General features: G+C 38.7%; 3 protein-coding genes across 8 annotated transcripts in view; 1 reads left to right on the forward strand and 2 right to left on the reverse strand.

The window, feature by feature from the left end:
* wipi1 (WD repeat domain, phosphoinositide interacting 1) overlaps positions 1 to 11,764 on the reverse strand; it is a 29,598-nt gene extending 17,834 nt beyond the window's left edge. The window contains exons 1-4 of one of the 4 annotated variants that reach the window (XM_042394037.1): positions 11,613 to 11,764; positions 7,426 to 7,741; positions 4,565 to 4,647; positions 1,616 to 1,785 (exon numbers count right to left, since the gene is read on the reverse strand). In XM_042394037.1, the coding sequence (XP_042249971.1) occupies positions 1,616 to 1,785; positions 4,565 to 4,647; positions 7,426 to 7,514 (342 nt within the window). In that variant the 5' untranslated portion in view covers positions 7,515 to 7,741; positions 11,613 to 11,764. Of the gene's footprint in view, positions 1 to 1,615; positions 1,786 to 4,564; positions 4,648 to 7,425; positions 9,809 to 11,612 lie in introns of those variants that run through there. The other 3 variants (XM_042394039.1, XM_042394038.1, XM_042394036.1) reach the window with 3 other exon arrangements.
* Positions 10,817 to 25,855, reverse strand: zgc:86896 (uncharacterized protein LOC415190 homolog). 2 transcript variants are annotated; one of them, XR_006092427.1, is made up of 10 exons: positions 25,773 to 25,855; positions 24,215 to 24,319; positions 23,101 to 23,323; positions 22,689 to 22,796; positions 21,805 to 22,011; positions 21,584 to 21,659; positions 20,406 to 20,596; positions 19,958 to 20,048; positions 19,150 to 19,526; positions 10,817 to 10,886 (listed from the first exon to the last, which is right to left on the reverse strand). XR_006092427.1 is itself a non-coding variant. In XM_042394044.1 (9 exons), exons 1-9 carry the CDS (start codon positions 25,834 to 25,836, stop codon positions 19,521 to 19,523), a joined length of 1,071 nt encoding a protein of 356 aa, XP_042249978.1. In that variant the 5' UTR covers positions 25,837 to 25,855; the 3' UTR covers positions 18,410 to 19,520. The 2 variants fall into 2 exon arrangements, 1 of the variants encoding a protein (XP_042249978.1); XM_042394044.1 differs by lacking the exon at positions 10,817 to 10,886 and having other exon boundaries at positions 18,410 to 19,526.
* LOC121884932 lies at positions 10,885 to 26,475 on the forward strand. Of its 2 annotated transcripts, none has more exons than XM_042394045.1 (6): positions 10,885 to 10,944; positions 12,717 to 12,803; positions 13,692 to 13,767; positions 15,158 to 15,328; positions 15,481 to 15,695; positions 25,793 to 26,475. In XM_042394045.1, exons 1-6 carry the CDS (start codon positions 10,931 to 10,933, stop codon positions 26,106 to 26,108), a joined length of 879 nt encoding a protein of 292 aa, XP_042249979.1. In that variant the 5' UTR covers positions 10,885 to 10,930; the 3' UTR covers positions 26,109 to 26,475. The 2 variants fall into 2 exon arrangements, with proteins under 2 accessions (XP_042249979.1, XP_042249980.1); XM_042394046.1 differs by lacking the exon at positions 10,885 to 10,944 and adding an exon at positions 11,086 to 11,639.
* The last annotated feature ends 7 nt before the right edge of the window (positions 26,476 to 26,482 follow it).

Raw genomic sequence — 26,482 nt, forward strand, 5'->3', positions numbered from 1 at the left:
ACACACTCACAATGACAGTGTTAATATTTAGCAGGTAATGTTTACCATGTTCATAATCTTAGCTTAGCGTGTAAGCATTTGTTAATTAGCATCAACCATGAAGTACAGTTGAGGTTGATGGGAATGTCATTAGTTTAGCATAAATCAAAGATGGCTCTAGAGGACAAGTTAGAGATTATCAAAGTCATTAGGATTCATCATTAGAATGAATGTCAACTCCAAATTTATGGTAATCAATCTATATTTACTGAGATATTTCATTCTGGACCAATGTGATGGACCAACTGCTTAACATTACCATCTCTAGAGCCATGTCCCTATCATGTCTAAAAAGCCTGACAGTGGATGAATGTGATCTTTGGTTCAGTGCAGTGTTTCCAATAATTAAGGTTCAATTCAAAAAAATCAACCCCACAAAATGAAGTTGATCGAGATCATGGCTGAGATGCAGGTTGAATTCCTCTTAGACTGGTGCAGTATTGAATTGCAGCACATGAAGCTTATGAATATGCCAGGCTGAAACAGCAAGGCACAGTCAGGAGAGGTTGCATACTGTTTATAGTCCTGGGAAGCTTTTGTTTGGTGACTGAGTAAAGCAATGTGTGTTGAAAACTGGAACAATATTTGGAACATGGTGTCCTTTGTTGTGCTGAACCCTGAATGGAAACATCTGCTTGTGATGTCATTGGGCACACTTATTTAAAATGTTCCCAGTCGGGTGGTGATGTATCAAAAAGAATCACGCAAAACATTTCCTTAGTTGGAAATGGCGGGATGAGGCTATGTAGTGGTTTGCATGCAAGCTTACTCAATTCTGTAAGTAAGAAGAGACAGCATGTCATTTATCTCAGCATGTCTCTAAAAGGTCAAGACATACAGACTGATGGACATCAGCTGTCCAAGAGACAAGGAATGCAACATATACAGATGATGCTCTGAAATATCTTTGTCAAATACCCCTAATAAACCACAAGGTATCTTGGCTTGAGTTTGGAGACCACTATTTTTTTAAAGGTTAACAAGCTTATTGGTTGATTCAATTTCTTGTCGGGAGGCAGATTTTGAAAAAAACCATGCATTCACTTTTACACAAATATAAAATAAACAGCTCAGACTCAGACTCATTCTACAAGAAGGGTTATTTACAGTATTGGACAAGGCTTATCTATGAATGGGGAAACCCAAAGAGGTTTAATTCCACACTGAAAAAAAATTCAAAGATATAATAAAAACGAAATAAAAAATAGCTCTTAGCTACATACATAAGTGTTAGAAATAGAATTTACTATTTAAATCACTTATTAAGAAATAATGAAATGTGGGCAGTGATTCAAAGGTCTGGAACCAGGCTAACTTATCATGTTTTAACAAGAAAAAATATTGATTTAACAAGTTCAATAAATAGTTTGACATTGTGGGAAATTAAGCTTATTTGCTTCCTGGTGGAGAGACTGATGAGAAGACGTCTGTATGGTAAATATGAAGCTGCCATGAACAGCTGGTTAGCTTAGCTTAGCATAAAGACTGACAGCAACATGGGCTGTTTATAAGTATGTGTCTATGTGATGAACTTGTATGGCTACACCGTAATGTTCCAGGGTCCAGGAACACTCACCTGTCTGTTGAGCTTGACAGACAGGATGTTGCTGGGGTAGCTGTAGTTGCAGATCTCGGTCCCCTTCTTAAAGTGGTAGATGTTCATGCGCTGCGGCATGGCAGTGCTCACCACGACGACCAGACTGCTGGAGAACAGACGCTCCACAATGTAGACATCTGGAGTCTCTGCTGTGGGAGAACAGACAGACAGGCAGCGATGAGGACAGAGATTAAACTACCACAAACCTTCCCTCAAGAGAAATAAAACAGTTTAACCTTTTGACCATGACTTTCTCCATCATTTCAGGTCAGAAACCACTAGAAACATAAGTTTCTAAATATGAAAATGCCTGCAGAGATTTGCTAAGTCAAGGGTTGAGTATACTTCAAACCAAGTTCATACAGGATGTCTCTGAACACTTCTAACAGCAAAAGTATAAAGCATACTGTATATATATTTCCAATCCCAATCCATCTGTCCCAATCAAGTAAAACCAAATGGAATCACTGTCACTATTGTTTAGGCCATTATCTACGTGCTGTATGATCCTGTTTATAATTTTGGATTCAGGCCACCAATACTTCATTATAGTTTTAACTGAATCATGAAAAACTGTTTCTCCTGGAATTATATTCTTAGAAAGGTAGAGATGCTTCTGAAATAGCCTTTAGATGTCCTCAAGCAGTTCATGTTTCCCCTGACTTACCTGTCAGTTAGGTATATGACTGCTGTTCACTATTAAAACACTTAGAATAGAAAAGAATTCCTTTATTGTCAGTACAACAAAATTGAGTAATACGTGTGTGTGTAAATATATACACTATATAAATGGGTACAATGGGTACACTTGGTTGCTTATGTATCTACCTCTTACTGGATGATTTTGTGTTCCTAATTTTAAAAAAAGCAGTTCAGGTTACATATTTTATATGGCCATAAACTGATCAACCTGGTTCTGCAGACTACAAACCTAACACACCCGTTCTGAGGAAAGTCTCTTGTTCTTTGCCATGGAAGACTGCTGCCAGAAGCACTGTGTAATTACAGCAAGCTTGGCCTTGTCTGAACATCCAGCCACTAAAACCCCAAAATACCCAGGGAGTGCTGTGATGTGGAGAGGCTGAATTCTTAGTGGTCCCCTTGCTGAAATGTAATCACTGCTTATATTTACTTGCACAGAGAATTCCCTTCCTCACCCAGTAATTCATGTAGTCTGGTTGTGGGTCAGCACACATACAGCATAATTATGCTGGAGCTCATATTCTGATGAGGTCATACTCTGGTTCAGATGTCTGGTTTCCTCCCACATTAAACTGGTGACTGAAGCTGTGTGTTGCAAATGTCAAGCAGATTTGAAAAGGCTGGCAAAAAAGTGCAGCTGACAATATGTGTAGACAGTGTAACAAAATGATAAGATTATTAAAAGACCTCGAGAATCTTACATCTACATATCCTGTCTGGTATTTTTGTCTGTCACCCTTTTTATTTTTTATTTTCTTGGTCTTTTTAAATTCTAAGTGTGTGTAAAAATAGATGGATGGATGTTCCTGCAAAAAAGAGGCTTCCTCTCAGTGAAATTTCACAGAATAAATAAAGGTAAAAAATATGCCAGTTTCATTTCTGGTTTACACAGATGCAAGGTTCCCACATTTACATTCAAGCTTACATAGAATATATAAAAAGGTCTAAATATAATTATGATGATGCTGTCCTTATTCTTGTTTTATTTCCAACAGTGTAGATATGGATATTATAGAATTATCCTATTTCTCCACTCCTTCCTCTTCTCTGCCAGAAAGCAAAGAATAAAAAAAACACCAAGTGGAATTTATTACAATAATAATAATAATAATTATAATTATTTGGGAAGCAGCAACAAAATTCAATAAATACCATAATGTGCCAAGACATACAAAAGAGTTTGTTTTGTAGTTTTGATAAAGTCATTTTCACAGCTGAAGTTCAGTTTATTTGGTCTGGATCAAAGAAAAACAGAAATCTATTGTTGCCTTTCCATTCTGGTCTATTTCATGTGTTCATGACACCATGAGGTGTGACATGAAGCCATACGGACTGCCAGAGAATATTCATTGGACAGTTTTGGTGATGTCATCCTACATCATCAGCGCTGCAGGACGAAAAAGAGGCTTGACATTATGGTGAGTAGTTACTGTTTGGCTGCTTCATTTCAATCACTGTTTAATGAGGAGCAAACACCCCTCCATCTAAACTCCTTTACACATGCTGACACAAATACATGTTATCTTGGTTACCAAATGATAATGCATAATTCTATGCCTTGCTCATATATAGGATGAGAGTATTATTTAGTATTATTATGGAGATAATTTAATTTGTATTACAAGTTAGCTACTGTTACACAGTAACAACGCAGTTAACAGTTTAAAGATTAATTTACAGCAAGAGAAAGACTTAAGACAAAAATAACTTTCATGATAACAGATTAACCTTAATAAGAGCTCAACCAGAGTTTGAACAATAGACAGATTATGAGTAAATGTAACCAGTGTTTTGTGGTCTGTCGCAAAACTCTGTGTTCCTTTCTAGGGAAATGTGAGGAGACATGACATGGTCTGACATGTGAGGTCATCCTCAACAGACGGGTCAATCTGGGACAGATGAGCTAATACAACAGATCAGTTTGCACGAATGCTGAAGGTTTCCTTCCTGTTTGTCATGTAAACCATAACGAATGAATGAAAGTCAATTATCCACCAGAGACACATGATGATTCTGGCCTTCATGCTGTTGTCATTTAACGGCTGAGCTGACAAATGGGACCGATTTCAAGAAAACCTTGGTGAATTCTCAGTGGAAGAGTGCCAGCTCTGAATGGACTGTGTTATATGATTAGCCAGTTTGCCAGAGAAATCAAACTGGAATTTAACTCTAAACTAATTGTGGATGGATGTTTAGCCCAATTCAGAGTTCATGTTCCATACTGACCACTCTCATGGATGCAGTCCAGTTTTTCCACCATGGTCAGAGAAAACAGCTTGTAGCCGGTCTTTGTTCCCAAAGCCAGTGACCTGCAACACATACACACACATCAGTACAACTAGATCTTCACATTAGCTCACTAGCTCACTGTCTTGCCTTGTCCTTCTTTCAGGGAGCCCCCTGGTGGTAAAAGGTGCTTATGGAATAGTTATGACTCACTACAAGCACAAGTAACACTGCTGGCTTAAATGTTTATGATAAAATGGATTTTTAATTAGTGTTTGATATGAAGTGAAATGAAATCATTATACAATCTTGCTTCTAGTCACTCCCTCAACATCTGTGTCACCAGTTTCCCCTGTCTGCAAAACGTCTGTACACATGGGTCAGAGTTTCCGTACAGGTGCATACATTCTCCCACCAAGTTAGTTTTTATAAATCCCAACTTTTTCATGGGGAGTGATGTATGTATCTTTCCAGCGCTGTTGAGTGTACACAACGCTTATAAATGAGACCCCTGGTCTGTAATCAAACAGCCTTCATGACAAGAAAAATGGTGGTTTGACAAAAAATCTCAACTCAACTTACTAGGTTTTTCTTGAGCTTTTAATTCCATCTAAGCGGATGCAGTTGCTCAGTTGTCATGGAGATACAGTGGCTCAGTTGTTATCCCCTGACGCACTGTAAGTATGGAATTTCAGTAATAACAGGTGACTGAAGCTACGGATACGGTTGATGAGTGGACCTTGAATTAATTTTTTTGAAAACATAGACCCCTGAATAAGTGGACGCAAGTGTTTTAACAGGACTGAGAGTGGAAAGTCAGCACTGTTAGTAAAGCAACAGAAATGAACTTAAATCCAGAAAAGGATCTCAAATTGGAATTGTCAAGATGAGATGTGTTAATATCCAGCTATCACCTCGCAAGATGTTCCTCTGATGTCTTGTCAAACAAGCGGTATCCGCTGACTCAGCTAACACAGCAGTCAAAACAGACTGTCAAACTTGTTCAAGACATCCGTTCATTTTTACACCAGCCGTTTTCTTAATGGCCACCTGTACCTTCATTCCCCACCATGACATCTGTACATTCCTGTCCTGTCTCATCCTGTTAGTTCTGCAGGTTTCTTCCTGCAGAACTAACAGGGAAAACACAGCATATTTTCACTGACCCTGCAGAACAAATGGATTGTGTGGCAAGTCGTGTAGCTTTTTCTATGATCTCCTATTTATTATATAAATTAAAGAGTTAATTGAAATTTTAAACCTTTTTTTCAGAAGGAGAGAGTAATTATATGCTGGAGCCAAAGCGTAGAAGTCATGAGTCTGCATTCTCCTGCTGTCTGAGAACTGTTACTATTTTACTGCCACATGTGCGGGTGGAGCTGCTGATGAATATGTTAGGTGTGGGCAAGTTAGCACATACAAACGGAAAGGCTTAATTTGCATCCACACAGCCGTTTCTTTCACAATGCCCCTTTCTTATCTATAGATTTCTCAGCACTTTAACAAAATGAGCAACGTGTCAGCACACAGGCAGGCCTGTGTGTGTGAAATCCTGTTTGATATGCAATGAGTGGAGCTGACTTAAACGACAGGTTCACAATTTTTCAAGTGTGTCTTAAAACAACAGTCAGGTGTCCATATGAACAGTGAAAGAGGTTCTCCTCACTGTAATCATTCCTCCTGTTCATACTGGCTATTAAAAGATCCCCTTCAAATGTGCTTCAATGTAAGTGATGGAGGCCAAAATCCACAGTGTGTCCACACTGTCATTTAGTGCAAAAATGCATTTAAAAGTTGATGTAGTTAGTCATATCAAGTGGATATCTGCCACATTTAGTCTTTTTAGCAGCAAATTCTCTTTGTGTTTCCTCAGACAGTGTTTCCTGTGGTGGAAGTATAGTAACAAAAAGACTGTAACGTTGAAAGATATCTACTTGAGGCTTCATATTAGTTTCAGATAAACTTTTAAATACATTTCTGCACAGAGGGAGGACTGTGGATTTTGTCCCCATTCACTTCCATTGTAAGTGCATTATGAAGAGATCTTCTAATGATCAGTATGAACAGGAGGAATGATTACAGCAAGACAAACATGTTTGAATGTTCATTTGGGCTCCTGACTGTTGCTTTAACAGAATTTGTCTGATGATTTACTTTGGCTTAGTTGAAAGTAAAAAGAAACTGCAGTGGAGTTGCTATTACAGACATCAACAGAGGACACTGTGATTACACTGTTAAAGGGCTAATCCAGTAATTTAGTATTGTATTTCTATAAAGTTGGGACACTTGTATGAGGCAGATTCTGTCCAGCAGAGGCCTGAATATCCTGACGTTGAGACTCCAGTATGGGTCAAGCTCTAGAAACATTGAGACTCAATAGCATCTGTTTGTTAGACCCTTTCTACCTGCTAAGTACTCACATATTTCAAGTTACAAGGCTTTTGCAATGCAGGTATTCAATTAAAAGTATGTAGTCTCAATGCCCAAACCAAGATATACTGATGACATCACTATGACATCATCAGAGTTTTTTTCTCAGACTTGACAGCTCCTCCAGAGCCACAGAAGACATTATAGGGCATTGAGCTTTTTTTTAAATAAGTGTTTACAACTGTTTTCACAGGCTTGGTGATAAATGTGATGGTAAAATGTGTAGTGTAAATAATAAGGTGTTGCTGGGAATCTGTCTACTTGACTGGTTTACCCACTTTTTTCATAAATCACTCTATTTTCAAACATTATAATGCAAAGGTTTAGAAAAGAACTTATATGTATTTCTCTAACTCCAGGGAGAAATCCAGCAGGATAAGTCTTTACTTGACTCATTGACTCATCCGCTCGGTCTCTGTCTGCTTGCTTACGTGGAGTCTTGGTTGAAAGAGGCGCAGCCAAACCGGATCCCCTGTCCGTCCGGTCCGCCAGGCCCGCCAGCACCCTCTCCGGTCTCCATCCCGATTCCCAGCGACCTCCTTCCCTCCCTCCGCCCTGGATTGGAGGCCTGGGATCGGCTGCACCTCTTCGCTCGATGTCGGCGGAAGACGGCTCCAATTTGGAAGAAATGTGTCCGCAGCTGATGTGTGAATAAGCACTCGGGGCAGAGCCGGAGGTTATCTCCGCTTTAGATGAATTTAAATCCCGTTTCAGTGTGGTTATTTCAGGAGGTCGGTTATTCAGACCCTGGAGCAAAAGACGGGGGAAAAAGAAGCAAAACAAGAACAGCTGACAGCGCTACGTCACACCTCCTCCTCTCAGGATTGGTTGGTAGTGGAAATATGTTGTTGCTGGCTTCTATTTTGATTGGTCAGGCGTATAATAGTGTGTTTTTATTGGCTGTAAGGGCGGAGTGGGGTTTTGTTTGTGTACGTCCATTCACGTGATGTAACCTCCCCACAACATTGTCTTCTGCGGCGAAAAAAAAAAAATCTACTTTATTAGATATCGTCAAAATACAGCAACCGTCGTAAAATTCGTACACATAGCCAATAGAGTGCTATAACTTCTATCTAAATAAATGTTCATTTACAGATTTGAATCGCTGGTTAGTCTTTTGCACCAACGCGCTTTACGAGCAGTTTTCTGCAGCATTTATATGCCGAATATATCAGATGATCATATTGATCCCAGAAAATATCTTTTTTCATGTTCTCCGTGTGATCATATTGGCTTACGCACACAGCCAATTTAAATATATGGCTTTTTAAATGAAGTTTGGTACGTGTTTCTCTATTAGGGATTAAATGTACTTTAACATTTGCACAATAAAGCTACTACTGCGACCAGTTCACCCAATTCACTCCACATGTTTCAATATCCTGAGTTGAAGAAGTCAATCCACATATTGACAGAACACCTTTTCAATTGTCTGTCCTTCCCCCCGCTGTTATACCAACCGAGGAGGGCAGTAGTGAGCAATGTGACCCCAAGTAGTATTTCCACAACCAACAGAATATATTAATTAAAAACTAGTGATTATAACATTAAAATGATACACCAGCATACATCAATACATTATAGTTTACATTTACATTAAACCAACACCTGCCAAACCACACTCCTTCTGTTTTGTTATGGTTTAGTTTTGCACCAGACACCTCTTCATATAGCTGTTCATTCACTATGTGAAGTTCATTTTGGTTCTTAATTATAACAGTAATGTCATCAACATAAGCTAAAACTACTCAAACTCTTCATTACCAGTTCTGGTTCCACTCAACCTGTTGTCATCCTTAATTCTCTTCAATAAATGGATTTATAGCTAAAACATAGAGGGCAGCTGATAAAGAGCAACCTTCTTTGACACCTCTGTTAATTTCATAATTTTCTGTTAAAACTCCGTTAACATTGACCTGAACTGTAGATAAAGCATACATCAACTTAACTACATTAATGAAATCTTGATTAAAACCATGTGCTTTTAACACCTCCCACAGATATTCTCAAGATATAAAATCGAAGGCTTTCTTTTGGTCCAGGCCTATAATGAAAAATTGTTCCACAGAAGTATTACTGATTATATCTTTCAGTGAGACTAAATTATCCCCCATCAGCCTTCCCTCGATAGCACGTGTTTGTTCTTTTTCAGTTTATTGTGCTAGGGCATCATGTATTCAATTTATAACTATTTTTGCAGATATTTTATAATCTGCAGTCATGAGTGCAATGTCTCCAATTATCTATTTCATGTGTGTCTCCTTTCTTATAAATTAGTGATATGACTCCATGATAAAAGGAGCTGTATAGTTTGCCTCTCTCTTGATTCCAGCATTAAACACTGAGGTTAGCAGGTCTGTGATCTTTATACATGTTTGGTAAAATTCACTAGGAAGTCTATTTGGAACAGGTGCTTTACCTTTATTTCATTCTGAGTGTGCTTACATGTGCATTAGTATCCTGGTTTTGAGTCTTATATTGTTTTTGATTATATTCAGCATATGGAACATGAAAAACCTGGTTATTCATATCCCTGTATGCATGATCATTACAGTATCCAGGTTTCCGATGGTCTGCCTGCAGGTGTGTCTTGATTTCTCACCATCTCAGCCACTATGAGATGGTTCAGAAACTTGGATGAGGTGTTTACATGTGGCAGTATTCTCGTTTCTATCGGAATACTCCAGGAAGTACATCAAGGTTTATCAAAACCAGGAAAAGGTCTTATCCAGGTACATAACCAGGATACATGCATTCATGTAACATCAATGCATGTCACTAACTTGGCTTCTTCCCCGGAGTCTTTTTTTGTGTTTTCTCATCTTGCAGGAAACCCTGGGTTGCAGGCCGAGCCTTTGCGATCCTTCACAGTCCTGTTGGCATCCTTCCCTGGCTATTGCTACTGCTGTTGCTGCTATTATTGTTATTGTTATGATTGTTGTTATTCTGCCCCCCCCCTTTCCCTCTCTCTTTCTCTCTCTCAACCCAACCGGTCAAAGCAGATGGCCGCCCACCAAGAGCCGGGTTCTGCTTGAGGTTTCTACCTGTTAAAGGGGAGTTTTTCCTTACTGCTGTCGCCAAGTGCTGCTCATGGGGGAATTGTTGGCTCTCTGTAAATTAAAGAGTACGGTCTAGACCTGCTCTATGTGAAAAGCATATAAATAAAAATTGATTGATTGATTGATTGATCAAAAATCCTGATCATAACCAGGATATTAGTGTGCATGTAAACACACTTATTGATAACTAATAACAAAGACAACATAGTAATGATGATGGTTGAAATGACTGAATTTCAGATGTCAAAATTTGACCACATGTGGTCACACAGGCCAAAACAAACATGGCCCATGGCATCAAAAGATGCAAATCTCACTTCATGATCACACACACACACACACACACCCACACCCACACACACACACACACACACACACAGTGTGTTATTCTTTAACACCATGGGGTTTTTTCTGGAAAGTTTCCTGTTAATTGAAGTGTAACTTCACCACCAGGTTGGATTATAAATTACTTTTCAGTGATTGCACAATGTACTTCATTTTCTTTCTCATATCAGCGCTGCTCCACAAATAAAATATTTAGATGTTATGTCTATTTAGTCCTTATAATTTTGGCCTATTTGAAAATGAGCAAACATTTTATGCACCAATGCAAGCCCAAGTTGCAGGACAGTACAACATTCAGACTTATTAACTTATGTATTCTCCATTCACTGATCATGCATATGCACTAGCATAACAATCATTTTCACAGTATGATTTGTTCATGATCCTAAATTCTTAGACTGACAAACTGGGGCATCAGGTTGAGTAGTTTTACAATAGTACAGCCTAAAGTGCGAGCCTGACTCCCTCCCTTGTAAGTGCTACTTGACCTGGGCTGGTAGTCTCCAGATGGCATCTCTTCTGATTTTTATCTATGGTGTTACAACTGTATGTGTTGCCTGTACTGTTTGTGCTTTTTCCTCTCCCGTCTCTCGCTCCGTCTAGGTCTTCTACACCTGATCAGTCCTCAGTGAGTTGCACCCGGCACCTGACTGGAAAATATTTAAATATGGTTAACAAACACAAAAGAGTCCTATTTAACAACCGCTACAGCTAACTTTTAGGCTAATTACATTTTAACGAGTTATTTGGATTTTCACATGCCTTTCAACTGGTGACAGAGACTATTTATTTGTTACTGGACCTTCAATAACAATATTAACCACGTTTATTGACTCTACTCTAATTCATCCGAAGCTAACATGTACATCAAATGAACTAAAATTGCCACAATGTTGCTGTGTAGCTAATGAAATGGGGTGTATGCACTGCGCCTTTACAAAACGTTATTGAATCTGTGTTGAAGGAATTCATTTAAAAGTATTTTATTTTCTATAATTAAATTTTAAAAAACAATACTGTAAATTGCCGATTAAACCAGTTTAATGTTAGTGCTGACGTAAGGCGCTGGTTGCTATGGAGCGTCTATATTCGAGACACTCGTTCCAAGGTCAACATTTCACTTTCAGACACTGAAGGAGAAACTTCACTCGACGATTTCTGAAAAACTGTACAAGTGACCAGCGAAATACGGACCCACACTGACCTCAACTCACCTCTCTTACTGTTTCATCATGGAAAATGTGAGAATTTAGGGAGTTTAAAATCATTCCAAGACTTTTTTCAAGCCGTTTTATTTGACTCCTCTGCTGTATTTAAGCCTTGAGGCGTCGAATAACGTCGACAGCAGCAACTGACTTTCATACAGTGGCGAGTTTGTTCAGTAAAACATAATACTGATACATCTTGATATTTTATCAAGATATAGCCCCCATTCATTACTTCATTAAACAATTCATAAGTGATCAATATTTTTTGTATTAATGTCAACTTTACTGTGATTTGCAGCAAAAGCAGAGAAGCTATTATGCATATGTGCATGCAGAGTAGAAAATAACCTGTTTATTTAAAGGACGAATTCACAAATGTTCAAATTTGTCTTAAAACAACAGTCAGGAGCCCAAATGAACACTGAAACAAGTTTGTCTTGCTGTAATCATTCCTCCTGTTCATACTGACCATTAGAAGATCCCTTCATAATTACAATACAATACAAGTGATGGGGGACAAAATCCATAGTCCTCTTTTTGTGCAAAAATGTATTTAAAAGTTTATCTGAAGCTAATATGAAGCTTCAGCGTCCAAATGAGTCAAATCAAGTAGATATCTTTCAACGTTACAGTCTTTTTAGTGCCAAAGTTCCTCTTTTTGTTACTATACTTCCACCACAGCTCAACAGGGAAACACTGTCTGAGGAAACACAATTTGATATAGGGAAGGGAATTTAATGCTTAAAAGACTGTAAATGTGTCAGATATCCACTTGATATGACTAACTCAGACTGCTGAAGCCTCACATAAGCTTCACATTAACTTTTAAATGACTGTGTGGACACACTGTGGATTTTGTCCTCCATCACTTACATTGAAACACATTTGAAGGGGATCTTTTAATAGCCAGTATGAACAGGAGGAATGATTGACACATGACAGTGAGGAAAACCTCTTCTAGTAAAAAATTGTAAAACTTCTATCCTTTAAGGGAAGCTTCAGTGTTTTCAGCAGGTTCAAGAGATGAACTAATTTATTCAATGCTCAGCTCAGTTGAGTTGTGTTGAGTTACGTAGAGTCCCATCCTAAACTGTACATTAATGGTTACAGATGTGTGATGTGCCAACTCACCTCCATGATCACATCTACTGGAGGAGAGAGCCCAGCAGGAGCCAGAGAAGCACCAACACCAACAAGGTAAAACACTTGGCTTTTACTGTCTGGGATACAGTGAAAATTTGTATCCTGTTAGATTTGTTAGGAGTTTGTGCTTATTTGAAATATTATTTTGAATGTTGTCTTTAGTTTTTTGTGCAATACTTTATAATTTTCAGTGACTATACGTGTAATTGTCCATAACATCAGTGAATATATGCAGGCTACATATTATAAAATGTTAATGTAGGATTGAGGGAAAATCAACACTCACAGTCACACAGGGTGTCATGTTGATAACACTGGGACAAGCATGAAACCATGCACTAAGTCAGAGCTTACCAATAAATGTAGACACTGAAACTGTCTTTTTAATGACATCTAGTGGTGGAAAAAGTACTCCGAAGGGATTGATCTCACCTTTTCTTACCTTTGTTATGATACGTTAAACTTATTATTTGAATTCTATCAAGTAAAGTTTTACTGTGGAAGAAGAAATGGTGGGAGACAGAATGTCTCTGTGTCCTATCCTGGGACAATACAGATCCTGAGTCTTCCACAAGACTGAAGTCTGTGTGGAAGTGTGAGACAGACAGGCATCTCACCTCACAGCCCTGAACCTCGTTCAGTAGTGAGATAAATTGAAGGTAAGATTTTCATCATCGGTGATCAGGTCAAAACATTACAGGACCATCCCTGATGTGGCCCTGCAGTCCAAGCATTACCCGGGAGAAGATGTCTGTCAGCACAGGAGATTACACTTCCTCCTCTCCACTGTTGCCATAGCAGCTAGTCACATCACAGAGCCAAATTGTTAAGATGTGTTCCTAGTAAAAGAAGTGGAATTCTCGTATTGTCCTCTCTCCTCCCGGGAGCAGCAGTTGTTTGTACTACAAGCAGCTGACCCACTGATTGTTTGTCCTCCTGCAGGTCTTCATACACCGCCTGGACGATGATCCGCCAACTATGCATTTGGTTCCGCCTCGGTCCGTGCTTTAAGTCATCAGTAAGTTTGATGTGTCGCTGCTGCTTCAGAGACCAGTGGGAGTGGTTGTATGATATCCCCAAATGTCATGGAGTGGAAGTGTGTGCTGGACTGGTAAAAGTCAGTGGGGGCTTGTAGATTGTGCTCTAGCAGGTCCACCAGGAAATAGTTTAGTTGAGGTAGTAAGATCCTCACACATCTGGCCTCACGATCAGTTTAGTTCATTTAACGTTTATTTGTATCGGGACAAGTATATAGCGTGAACTAATGCCATATACCACAGTATTTATAGCCTAAGCTAATTTGCAATGCCTATCCCTAGATGGGCCTTTAAAATATATAAAACTCAACAGTAAAATATATATGGAACTGCACAAGACTCGACAATACAAATACATATGTTAAAGCACAAAACTCAACAAGAAAGTACATACAGGGCAGCACAAAACACAAACAACTCACAAACCATACCATAAAAGTTTCATAAAACAACAAGCATCAGATCATGACTGAATTACATGACTGAACCCTCTTTAAGAACTGTTACAATTCAAGTTTACAATTGAGTACTAAATGCCTGTCATGGAATATGTGGCATTTGCTGTGTGAAACAGCAGCTCTGCTATCTTTCCTCAATAGTTCATGTGTTAGCTCATGAAAGTGTTTTTTCATGTTTATGATGTTAGCAGAGGAAGTCTTTGATTCAGGTCTATAAAACACGGAGGGAAACCTTGAAGCTCTTGAATGTCCTCCAGGTGACACTAATCTGTTAATTAGGTTATTATGGGATTTGCTGTAGTGGCTACTACTGTTGCTAGGAAACAAATTACAAATCTGTTAAACCTGACTGAAGTGTCGCTCTGATGCCAGAGTTTTTATTTCTTCTATACTCAGTTATTCTGAGTCAGACCAGACTGAAGTCATGACGCTGATGCTTCATCAAATTTAATATGAAATATAAGCTGCTTGACAAAAGTTTATCCCTCTCAACCTTAAATCAAAGGACAGACAAAGGACAAGAAATTGTATCTCATCCTCAAGTGTCTCTGTGGTCGTTAACTCACATTTTATTTTTGGGGATTTTCTATTTTCATCCTGTGGATCAAAAACATTTCTTAGCTGGATATAAAACATTGTTTGGTGATATTTAGTTTGAAAAGATCAAGATTCAAGATTCATTTATTATCATTTTACAAAACAAGATTGTATAAAGAAATGTAGTGCCTGTCGTCACTGCCAGCTAATGTCAGCACCCTAATGATAAAATAACACACTAAAGTATACTAAATGTTAGTATGCTACAGCACACTAAAGTGTACTTGCGTCTCTGCCATGATATATAGGCTTCTGATATTAACAGTCTAGTAATCACACAGTTTGAGTCACCTCTGTCTATCTGTGTAACTAACAGGCTGGTGTGAACAGGAAGAGACGGAGGGAGCAGGAGAGCACCTCCAGAGCCCTGGAGGAGCCTCCGGAGAGAAGACTCTGTGAAAATGCTGCTGTCCTGTCGGAGAGGAGCTCCAGCCCCCAGCCCTCCTCCTCTGCCCCACAGGCCAGCCTGGAGGGCGTCCAGCTGGAGGTGAGCAGTCCAAACATGCCCCCGGTGGTCCAAACCGTTCTATCCTGATCCATGATCCATCCGGTTCAACAGCAATACTGCATCAGTCTAAAGGGTGTAGCTGAACTAGTCTTACATGGTTCCTCCTCTCCTCCTCTCTGTGTCTTTTAAAGGTTCAGGGAAGGACGGCAGGAGGAAGGCAGCAGGAGATCCAGCCCAGAATCCTCCAGGAGTCTGTAGATGACATTCAGCATGATGATGTCACAGTCCCGCCCCTCTGGCCTGGCCCTTACGGACCCCAGCCCAGTGGACTCCCACCCTCTGCTTTTAATGCAGTGGCAGAGATGGTCATGGCATGGATGACCCACTCTCCATACGACCCAGAGATGTAAAACACACACACACACGCACATTGCACACATAGTGCAAACCTTTTATTCCCTCTTTCCCCCTCTTTCCTAAAAAAAAAAAAAAAAAAAAGTAACCTCAGATAAGTTTTAACATTTTTAGTATGTAGATAAGTTTTAGCTTTTTCATATATGTGTAATATATAGATACGTTTTAACTCTTTCATATATGTTTAGTATATAGATAAGTTTTAATTCTTTCATATATGTTTAGTATATAGATACGTTTTAATTCTTTCATATATGTTTAGTATGTAGAGAAGAAATTGCTCTTTCAGATTTTTTAATGATTTGATTTGTTTTTAGTATACATATAGATGTTTTTAACTGTTTCATGTATTTTGAGCATGTAGGTAAGTATTAAGTCTTTTAAGTCTTCGATAGCTTCTACACATTCTTTGAAAAACAAAAGAAGTAATGGTAAGTCAGATGTGCTCCAACTCTTTCCTTCCAACTTACTTCTTTCACTTTGATGCTTCTTTTTCTAAGTTTTGTCCATATTTTTTTCTGTCTTGTGGTGAAAAGAAGGATAGATCTTTAAGATGATCTATAGACAATGTACCATTCAAGTCTTTTGTTGCTGTTGTGCACAGGTCAGTATTTAATGACTTTAGAAGTAAAAAATATGATCTAATGTTGCTGAATACCATAAAAGTTATTTATGTTTAAAGTTATTGAATTATCAACAGTTGAAAAGGAGCCTGAAAACAGGTCGGAGTTGAACAGTTTGTTAATCTGGTGTCTTGTTATATCATGACATCAGTATATGAAGAAGAGGAAACATTTATTTGGATGGAACATCATCAGGGTTAGGGAGGGTTAGACCCTCCTAAAGATCTTTACTTCTGTTATTGTCCAACTTAGTAATATTAGCAGTAATTAGTGTGACAGATATTTCAGCTGTAGCACTTAAAGTGTGTTATAACCATTATAGTTTTATTGTTTAAATTTCATTTGAAATGATCTCTGGACAGGAAAAAATATCTTAAGGTTAGGATGGGATCAATTAAGTTGGTCTTATCTTATAATGACTTTGTACAGAAAGGAAAGGGTTTCAAGAGGGTCTGAATGTTTCATTCAAATCCTTTTACCTGTTGTACATATGTCAGTATTTAATGAGGAAGACAAACTTTCATCATTAATATTTCTCATTGGAATCAATTTAACTATGTCTACATATAAGTTTTGAAGTATAGGTTTTGGATGGAACATTGCATTAGGGTTAGGGAGGGTTAGACCTATTGAGATAATTTCACCCAGAATTAAAGTTGAAAGAGGAAATGGGAATTTACACATCAAGTATCTTTACAGGTATTGGGGAGTACTACTGCACATGTTTAAAAAAGTTGTATAAAGCCTTTTGTGGCTCCAGAGGGAGCTGTGCAAAGTCTGACGAATCCCCTCAAGTCAATTTAAATTGATACAGCTTAAAAATAGAAACTATTATTTCACTGATGATTTAAAAAATGTTAAAAAATGATTTCAAAAAGTCATGAAAAGTATGAGAGTGGTGATGTTATCAGTAGCAGCAGTTGTATGAGTAGTATTAGAGACATTTGTAGTAGTAAGAGTTAGTAGCTGTGATGTTATGTTGTCTTGTTGGCATCTCAGAATCAGGAGTGATAACATTACTAACAACTAATAGATGGACTAGTGCAGTAGTAGCATTTAAAGTGTTTGTAATAACTAAGTTTTGTCCATATTGTTTTCTCTCTTGTGGTGAACTCGTCATCATGACTTTGTAAAAGAAGGAAAGATCTTTAAGAGGGTCTGTAGACAATGTTCCATTCAAATCTTTTTTGCTGTTGTACACAGGCCGCTATTTTTTGGGAAAGAAGTGAAAAATGTCCATTCATACTAATTCTAAATAATAACTACTTTTTTGTTTATGTTTCATATATTGAATGATGAGCAATTTAAAATGTTGCCAGAAAGTAGGCCAGTGTTTGATAGCTTATTTAACAAGTGTCTTGTTAGATCATGACATTGCAATATGAACAACAGGAAACATATATTTGGATGGAACATTGTCAGAGGGTTAGGGTTAGGGAGGGTTAGACCCTCTTAAAGATCTCTCCTTCTGTAACAAAGAGTTCAACACAGGTGAACTGGTTATAACACAACAAGTTCAAATGGAATGATAAATTAATGAGCAGCAGTAGTTGTATTATTTGTTATTTGTAGCAACTCTAATAATAAGGTAGTAGCACCAGCAACAGCAGTACTGAAACAGTTATTATCGACACGTCATCAGTATTGGCCATTAAAAGCTCTAAAATGATACATCGGCATCGGCCATTTCTGCTGATTATGAGAGACCGATTTGTTACCTTCTCCTCCGCCGCCTGACTGTGCTTCCCTCCACGGACTGTTTCACCCTGACGGTCCCGGTGCTTCCTCTGCAGGCTCCACTTTACTCAAGCTGCCCGTCAGACCCGCTGCTTCTTCCCACTTTAACTTGAATAACAAACTGGGGCTCAGTGCTCTGGTTGGATCCACATGCAGAACGTTACCACATGTGGTCACACAGGCTGAAACAAACATGGCCCATGACATCAAAAGATGCAAGTCTCACTTCATGATATCACACCCACACACACACACACACACACCCACACACACACACACACCCACACACACACACACCCACCCACACACACACACACACACACACACACACACACACACACACACACACACACACACACACACACACACACACACAGTGTGCTATTCTTTAACACCATGTCTGGAAAGTTTCCTGTTAATTGAAGTGTAACTTCACCACCAGGTCTGAGCTTAACTGCAGCCACTGCATCATTTTGAAAAATACTAAAAAGTGGGCTAGCAGCTGGGTGTGTGAGACAGGAGGGCAGGATATGAAGTAGATATAAAGGGAAGGGTCATTCTAAGCTAACAAAAACACAATTCACAGTTTTAGGTGATTATACACTAATTAAAACATACTTATGAATATTAAATTCCTTTGCCAGTAGATCCCCTTAAATCTTACACACTGGTCCTTTAATTCATATTCATATTGGTGATTGGTGGTAATTGGATTATAAATTACTTTTCAGTGATTGCACAATGTTCTTCATTTTTTTCTCATATCAGCGCTGCTCCACAAATAAAATATTTAGATGTTATGTCTATTTAGTCCTTATAATTTTGGCCTATTTGAAAATGAGCAAACATTTTATGCACCAATGCAAGCCCAAGTTGCAGGACAGTACAACATTCAGACTTATTAACTTATGTATTCTCCACTCACTGATCATGCATATGCACTAGCGTAACAATAATTTTCACAGTATGATTTGTTCATGGTCCTAAATTCTTAGACTGACAAACTGGGGCATCAGGTTGAGTAGTTTTACAATAGTACAGCCTAAAGTGCGAGCCTGACTCCCTCCCTTGTAAGTGCTACTTGACCTGGGCTGGTAGTCTCTTGGTATCACTATACAAGATGAGTAAACTGATGTGTAACATTGGTGGAGTGACGCTTTAAGAGGAAGTAAAATAGAAGCAGTAGAGACAGTAAAATGCAGGCAGAAAAAGAAAGTAACACAGAAATACACATATGCAGTAAATAAGTGAAAATGAAAAAAGAACTAGACATGACCACATATTGTCTGACCAGTAAATATCCTCATTATTTATTTAAAAGCATGTGCTGTCATTGTTTTCCAGTTATTCAAAAGCACATCAGTAGTTCCATATTATTGCACATGGGTTTACTGGCATTTATCTTCCATTGGTCGGTTCAACCAGATGTCTGGCCAGGACTGACGACCTTCTGTGTCTCAATGCTGCAAAATGAGGATACAAACATGTTAGAATTGATCCTGTAGGGTTGCACTATGTTGCATCGCAGCTGATAATGGGTGCAGACATTCAATACTGAACATTTCATCAATGTGTCCTCTGTGTTATCAGCGCGAAAAAGACTCAATAACATTCTGACTATCATAAAACACACTACACAACAGTCACTCATTTTGCTTATATACTATAAGCTGTAGTCAATTCAATTTTGTGGCACAGTTTTTCCAGTGATTGTGTCACAGTGCATCCTAATCTCCAAATTCCATCCAAGATCATTGTTTGGGAATCCGAAAAATCAAGAGGTGCATGTGATTGAATTAATGTTTATTATATACAATTAAGTAATAATCCTACACTCAACAATTTACTAAATCACAGCTTTTCTTTTGTACTGAGGTAAAATTTGACACATTACCTTAAAATCCCAGATCACCATGGCTCCGTCCAGACCTACACTGCTATATTTCTCCACTTTGGCTTTTTCCCCTGATACAACACACAGCTGCCTGCAGGACACAACACAATACACACTGTACACACAAAAGGCTCTTACAAAAGCTAAGGGTCCCTTACTCCTTTCAAGATGTGTGGAGATTTATGTCAAAAAGATGTTCCTACAAGAATTTGGGAACCAGTTAGGTATAAGCAGTATGGCATACAGAAACAAACTCATGATGATACACCAAAAGCTTTCACTTGTTTGTTCACCCATGATCTAACTTTCCATCATTTTTAAAAGTACAACAATATATACCTGAAATATCTGGCAACCACAAAAATCTCAAACACTCACAATGAAAACGTGACCTCCTCCTTGTTGGAGGTTATAATGTTACTTTAAGCGAAACAGCTGTTGGCCTTACGTGATGCTGTTCTGGTGAAGGGTGTCCAGCTCGTTGCTGTCCTCCTCAGTGGCTCTCTTGTCCAGGTTGCGGAAGTGTTGCATGGCTGACATGCTGCTCTTGGAGCTCTGCTTGGGGATGTCCAACTTCTTTACAAACTCCAGAGCACCTGGACCTTTATAGGTGTACTGGTAGGGACAACAGTCATGACCCTGATGGAAAAGAGAGGAAGGATACACAGTAAACACAAAGAATTACTGTATTACAATATTCCAGTTGATTATGACTGTATTATAGTACGTATAGCTGCATTAAGTGATTTGACAGCCTGAGTTATACCTCCATTTAGAGGAATTCATTACCATTAAATCCTGTCTTCTTGTATATTTTTAAAGAGGAGGACAAAAGTAATCAGAATTGGGATAGAAGTGTCTGTATCACATACTTCACTCCAATAGTCAGTCACCAAAAATGTTTTTTGAAGTTCTCTCTCTTTTTCAATTTTTGTCAGAATGTGAAATATCAGAACATAAAGAGTCAAAGTAGGAATTAGATGAAGGAGTAGATGTCAAGCACGTAAGCATACAGTAGAATGTATCATTGATTAGCTTTTATATTTTTCCCCCTAGAAACTGGAATCTTTATAATCGTAATAAGAGGAAAAATTGGTTAAAGTTACAAGTTGGTATTAGTCTATTAGCTATTACCTATTTACACATCCATCAGACACAGATCAACATTAGCATTCTTTTGAAGTTGTGTTTGCGTCCATCTAATGAATCTCAGTCCAATAGTCTCTGTATCTGTCTGCTGTTTGGTGCAGGGCAGATAGTGTAGAGCTTTTTCACTGAAAACGGCTTCCTGCTGCTGCTGGAAACAAGGTTAATAAGAGTGGAGTTTGTAGGCTGTGAAAACAAAACAATGAGCTATAAGAGGCTAAAAAGCTCCACAGAGCTGAGAACTGCAGTGTCAGGGATTATTCTCTGTGGGTTCATCACTACAAACCGCTTTGACATTACACAGAGTCATTTGAGCCATCACTCAAATGATTGATTAGTGCAGCTTTAAGTCAGGGATTTGAGCTGGTATTTGATCACATCACCCTCTTACAAGAATCTGACTCATGCTTGAAATTGCTCGAGACACACATACCGTTCAAACACACACACACACAAATGGAGCAGGGAGGTGATAGTTACCGCAGCAACCATCTCAGTGGGGCTGACATACAGTACGCTCAGCAGTGGCAGACGGTCGGTGGACAGCTGGGTTACCCTGAACAGATAGAGGTCAGGAAGGTCAGGGAGGTAAAATAATGTCAACAAACATCCAAGACACAGGAACCCTTGCAGACTTTATGGAACTTACTGAGAGAAAATAAAAACAACAGACAAAATCTCTTAAACTCTGCAGTACTCACTCCTTCCCCTGGGCGGCATCAACCACTGCGATGCTGCTGTTGTGGGCCACCCAGGCCAACTGGTCTCCGCTGGGGGAGAAAGAGACACCGTGCACCCAACCTCCACAGTCCTTATGCTCTAGCAGCACCTCCCCAAAAGGCATCTTAGCCCCCCAGGCAGTAGGTCCAGGCTTGTCTTCAATGTCCTTTATATAGGCTGAGAAGACCCTGAGAAGCACAACATGGAGATCTGTTACAGTTTCCCGGATTTGGGACCCATGTTGGATTGCTTGATATCAGATGAGGTTGTTGCTGCTGTATGTAATAAAAAAGAAATAAATTGTACTGCAATAGTTTAACTTTTATTGGAATTAGATACAAAACCTATAACATCCAATACAAGAAAATAGTAATAGAGCAAATGGCAAAGATATAATTACATTTTTAGATGTAAAGAAATATCTAGCTAGCTATCTAGCTAATAATATCATATTAATAATATTATTTAATATTAGCAATAATATTAATAATATTAACATTATGCAAACAACTGTTTTCTAACATGTTAGCAAGAACAACTTAATAAGGTGATAATATGTCAATGTTGTGCTCATAGCTGGATCTTTTAATGCAGCATTAAAATAAAACATTTTTAAAACTTACTGAAGAATCATTAAAATAATTTCTACATTGATAATAATGCCCGTAATTACTAACATAAAAATGTGCCCTCTCTTTCTACTAGTTGTGTTGAAGGAATAGGGAAATACACTTGTTTGCTTTTTTGCTGAAAGTTCAATGAGAGGAATGATACCACTCACCAATGTGTAGTTCTCTGGCTCTATGTTTTGTAGAGCTATATGACTCTAATATGCTTCCCCTCCTAATTGTGGTTGTTGTCTCACCTGCAGTAGAGGTCTGCAGACCCAGCTGCCAGCAGGATGTTGTTGGGATGCCAGTTCAGACTCAGGACTGTGGAGCGAATGGGCTTCTTGATGTGCTTACTCAGCCACCTGATGGGAAGGGAGACTGGTAAAAACCTGAATTTTCTCTGAGTGAAGAAAAAATGCATCAGAAGTCTTCACCATTGGTTTTATGGTGCTTAACAATCTGTGTATAAGGTAAAGAATATGTATCAAGTGAAAAAATTGACATTTGAGTCTAAATTTAAGGTTAAAGTCAATGCTTATCCATCCTTAGGCTCTGACACTATCAGAGTAAAAAAATATTGGCTTCAGCATTGACCTTCAAAACTAACATCAATTTAAGTTCTATGTACAAAACAGAACAGTTCTGATCTGATCATGTATTGCTCACCAGTCATTCTCCTTCTCAAAATAGCAGACAGAGATGAGGCGAGCCCCGCTGCCCAGGGCAAACTTGTTCTCCAGTGGTGACCACTTCACACAGGTGGCTGCACGGTTGATGCGCACCAGCACCAGGGTAGGCTTCCACATGCCATCCTTCAGAGTCCACACGTAGGCGTTGCGGTCAGAGGCACATGTCACAATGCGGTTGGATTCTGGGGCCCAGTCGATGCCTATGGACATTATTATGAGGCTCTATTCAAGTGTCAAAGGAACAATAGACAATGCAAAACTTCCTACTGATAAATTTCGCCTTTGCTTTCAGATCACACACTTTACTCAAAAAGTCAAAAACTTACCAGTTCCAAAATTGAATAAATAAAATAATATGTCAAAATTATCTTCAATAATAAGATGTAGTTTGAGGTGGGACAGTCTTTTATAAAGATTACCGAAATTCTCGAAGATAGTTCTACCACGGTGTCTTTCCAGTATAAACGAGTATAAATACCAGAACACTTTCAAGTTGTCGCTTTAAACCTTTCCATCTTTTTCCACAAGACATGATGCAGCATTATCTGTCTTCGCAAGGTTTGTGTTAAGTAATAACTCCTTGTGACTTGAAGACTGCCTAGATGTTCTGACATTCAGTCATGTTAAGGAGTTCCACTGAGATTCGTCTGGTGGTCCCCATTGATTTAGCAGTGTCCATCCTTAAGTCAAGTCTTGTCTCATCATCCACTCCTTGTACCCATTGGCCTGAAGTTCCCTCTAATCCTGCTGGACCTCCCTGAGTCTATCCTTCTCCTCACTGACAAAATGCTGTGCTCTATGTGGGAGGGTCCTCGCTACTGATCTTTGATGTTGGAAGCAGTAGTTGGAGTTAAAACTGAAATACTGGTCTGTGCCTTTAAATGAACACAAGGGTCTAGGAACACCAATGCCAATGTTTGTTACACATACAAGGTAAAAAAATGAACTCAGTATTTACATTTGACTTATTTGGTCCCATCCACTCAAAATAATTTCCACATTTTTAGTAGGAGGTTATCAATCAGGGCCAATCAAAGTGGGAGCCCCCCTTCCTTCCCTAAGACACTGTTGGCTGATACAAGCTGTAGTACCTGTGATTCGTCCACTATGCTCAGTCAGGTCATGGATCTTGACCCAGTCTTTGCCTTTCTTCTCATATATGTTCACCACATTGTTGTTGGGACTCACTGCAATCTCTGTATGGAAATAAGTGTGCAAAATATTAGGCATTGTAATAACTTTATACTGTAATAGTAATATAATAGTACAGAAGTAGTAATATGACATGGTCAGAAAGGTTCTTCATCTGAAGAGTAGGGATGTGCTCAGCAAATGTCATAAATCCATCAGTGTGTTTCTTTTTGCAGTATCTCGTGTGACAAAAAAATCTACAAGGTCACAAAATCAACAGGATTCATCTTCTGTAAATTCACAAAAAAATATCATGGTAATCTTGACAGTAGTTAACTCTAACTTGTTTGCAAAGTTACAAGTGGGAAGGTCATGTAAAGAAGTCAAACATACCCTCTAGCAAGCTTGAATGTTTATTCAGTAACTTTCATAGTAATCTGCCCTTTAAAGTTAGAGTCTGTGTATATTTTGTGCATTGGAAATATTGGCCTGAGGGTGGTGACAGAGGAAAGGTCAACAGGTCATGCTTAAGAGAGAAAAGATTGACTAATACACATTGTTGTATGTGTATTAATGAATATACTGATGATTTTGGGAATTTTACACTCAGATAGGCATAATGCAGTTGAGTGTAGAGTTTGTCATTTTCACATAGTGCCCAAATGAAATAGTTCATCCTGTGGGGAACATGAATGTGTTCTGCAAACATCATGGAAATTTGCACAGTAGAATTAGGTATTTCTTGTGTCCAAATGGAAATATTGTCCTGATGTTGGTACAAGAGGAAAGGTCAGCAGTCGCCCAAAATGGAATAAGAATGTAAACCATATCAACATGAAATGTTGGTATGTGATTATTAATTATTGATTGTAATAACTTTGGTGACCGCTTCACTTTTCATCTAGCACCATCATCAGGTTAAAATTTATCCAACATGCTAAATTAAAATGTTTGTCAACATTATGTCAACATTACACCTGCTAGAAATGCATTTTAACATGGTCATCGTGAACATTTTAGCATTCTGTTAGCATGGCTGCAGACTGAATATACATTATACCTTGTCATTGACCAAAGTCTAACAACTACTAATTGACTGACATTGTAATAAAAAATATTACGCAATGCTTTCACATTCACAAAACAGTTTTAGAAAAATGTAACTACTATACAAACAGCAGCAGCAATCTGGGTCCCTCATGCTACAGTAAAGCTTGATAAGAAAATCAGTGACAATGCACTGCAGCAGTCATTGAGTCAGTGAAGCTCTTTCAGTCCATTTCCTGTATTGGTAATCAGATTCCCTGCAGTTCTCCAGGCACCATTAATGCAATTAAAGGAGGAGGAAAATGTATCTGCAGGTTGCATTGTAAATGTGCTCCCATCAATTATTGAGCCCTTAAATTATGGAAGATGAATATACACATTTGTGCAGTTATATCTCACATAGGTGTACATATGTATGTGTTACTTTAAAAAGAAAAGCAGCCAGGCTAGTATGTTTGCTGTTTCACCTACGTGTCCTGTCTTTGTTCCAGGCGTGGCAGGAGAGCGGCTCCAGGCCAAAACTGTAGAGTGACATGTCTGAACAGAGACAGGAGAGGCTGCTGGAATGTGGCTGCTGTCACGGATGGTCCGCAGATGTGCTGCTGCAGGTCCCAGGACGAGATCAGGGAGGAGGACAGAGACACTTTGTTGAAAAACATGATTTTTACAGGCAAAGCACACCTAGTTTGTTGTGAAGATTTGAAGATATATAGAATATTGAAGATATTCTTTGCCCCGTTCTCATTTAACTTAAATCAGTTTAGTGCTACTTACTCTGATGTGTGCTATACTGAATTTTGGTCCTAAGAATGTGGGTAAATCCTCTTTATGGGCAGACTTATGGGTCTATGAACTTCCCGTATGGTACAACCTGATCTAATTGTTAGCTACATGAGTAGTGATTCTGAGATAACAGTGCACCTTTATCAGGTGTGGCACACACTGTCCAAACATGCCTTAACTATTACGTCTGTATTTTTCTCTGCCCTCTAACGATAACCTGATCTTGACTGGAGGAAACAAACCCCGGATTATGAATAAAGAGTCAATGTGTTACAGCTTTACATTAATATCATACAGCTGAGATGAAGTTATTTCCTAACAGTTTGGAAGGGTTTTAGTAGATAGAAGACACTGACCAAGCTGATTAGATGTGATAAACACAATGCTGAGGTTGTAAC

This window comes from Thunnus maccoyii, chromosome 18 (genome assembly GCF_910596095.1).
Source record: "Thunnus maccoyii chromosome 18, fThuMac1.1, whole genome shotgun sequence".
Lineage (NCBI taxonomy): Eukaryota > Metazoa > Chordata > Actinopteri > Scombriformes > Scombridae > Thunnus > Thunnus maccoyii.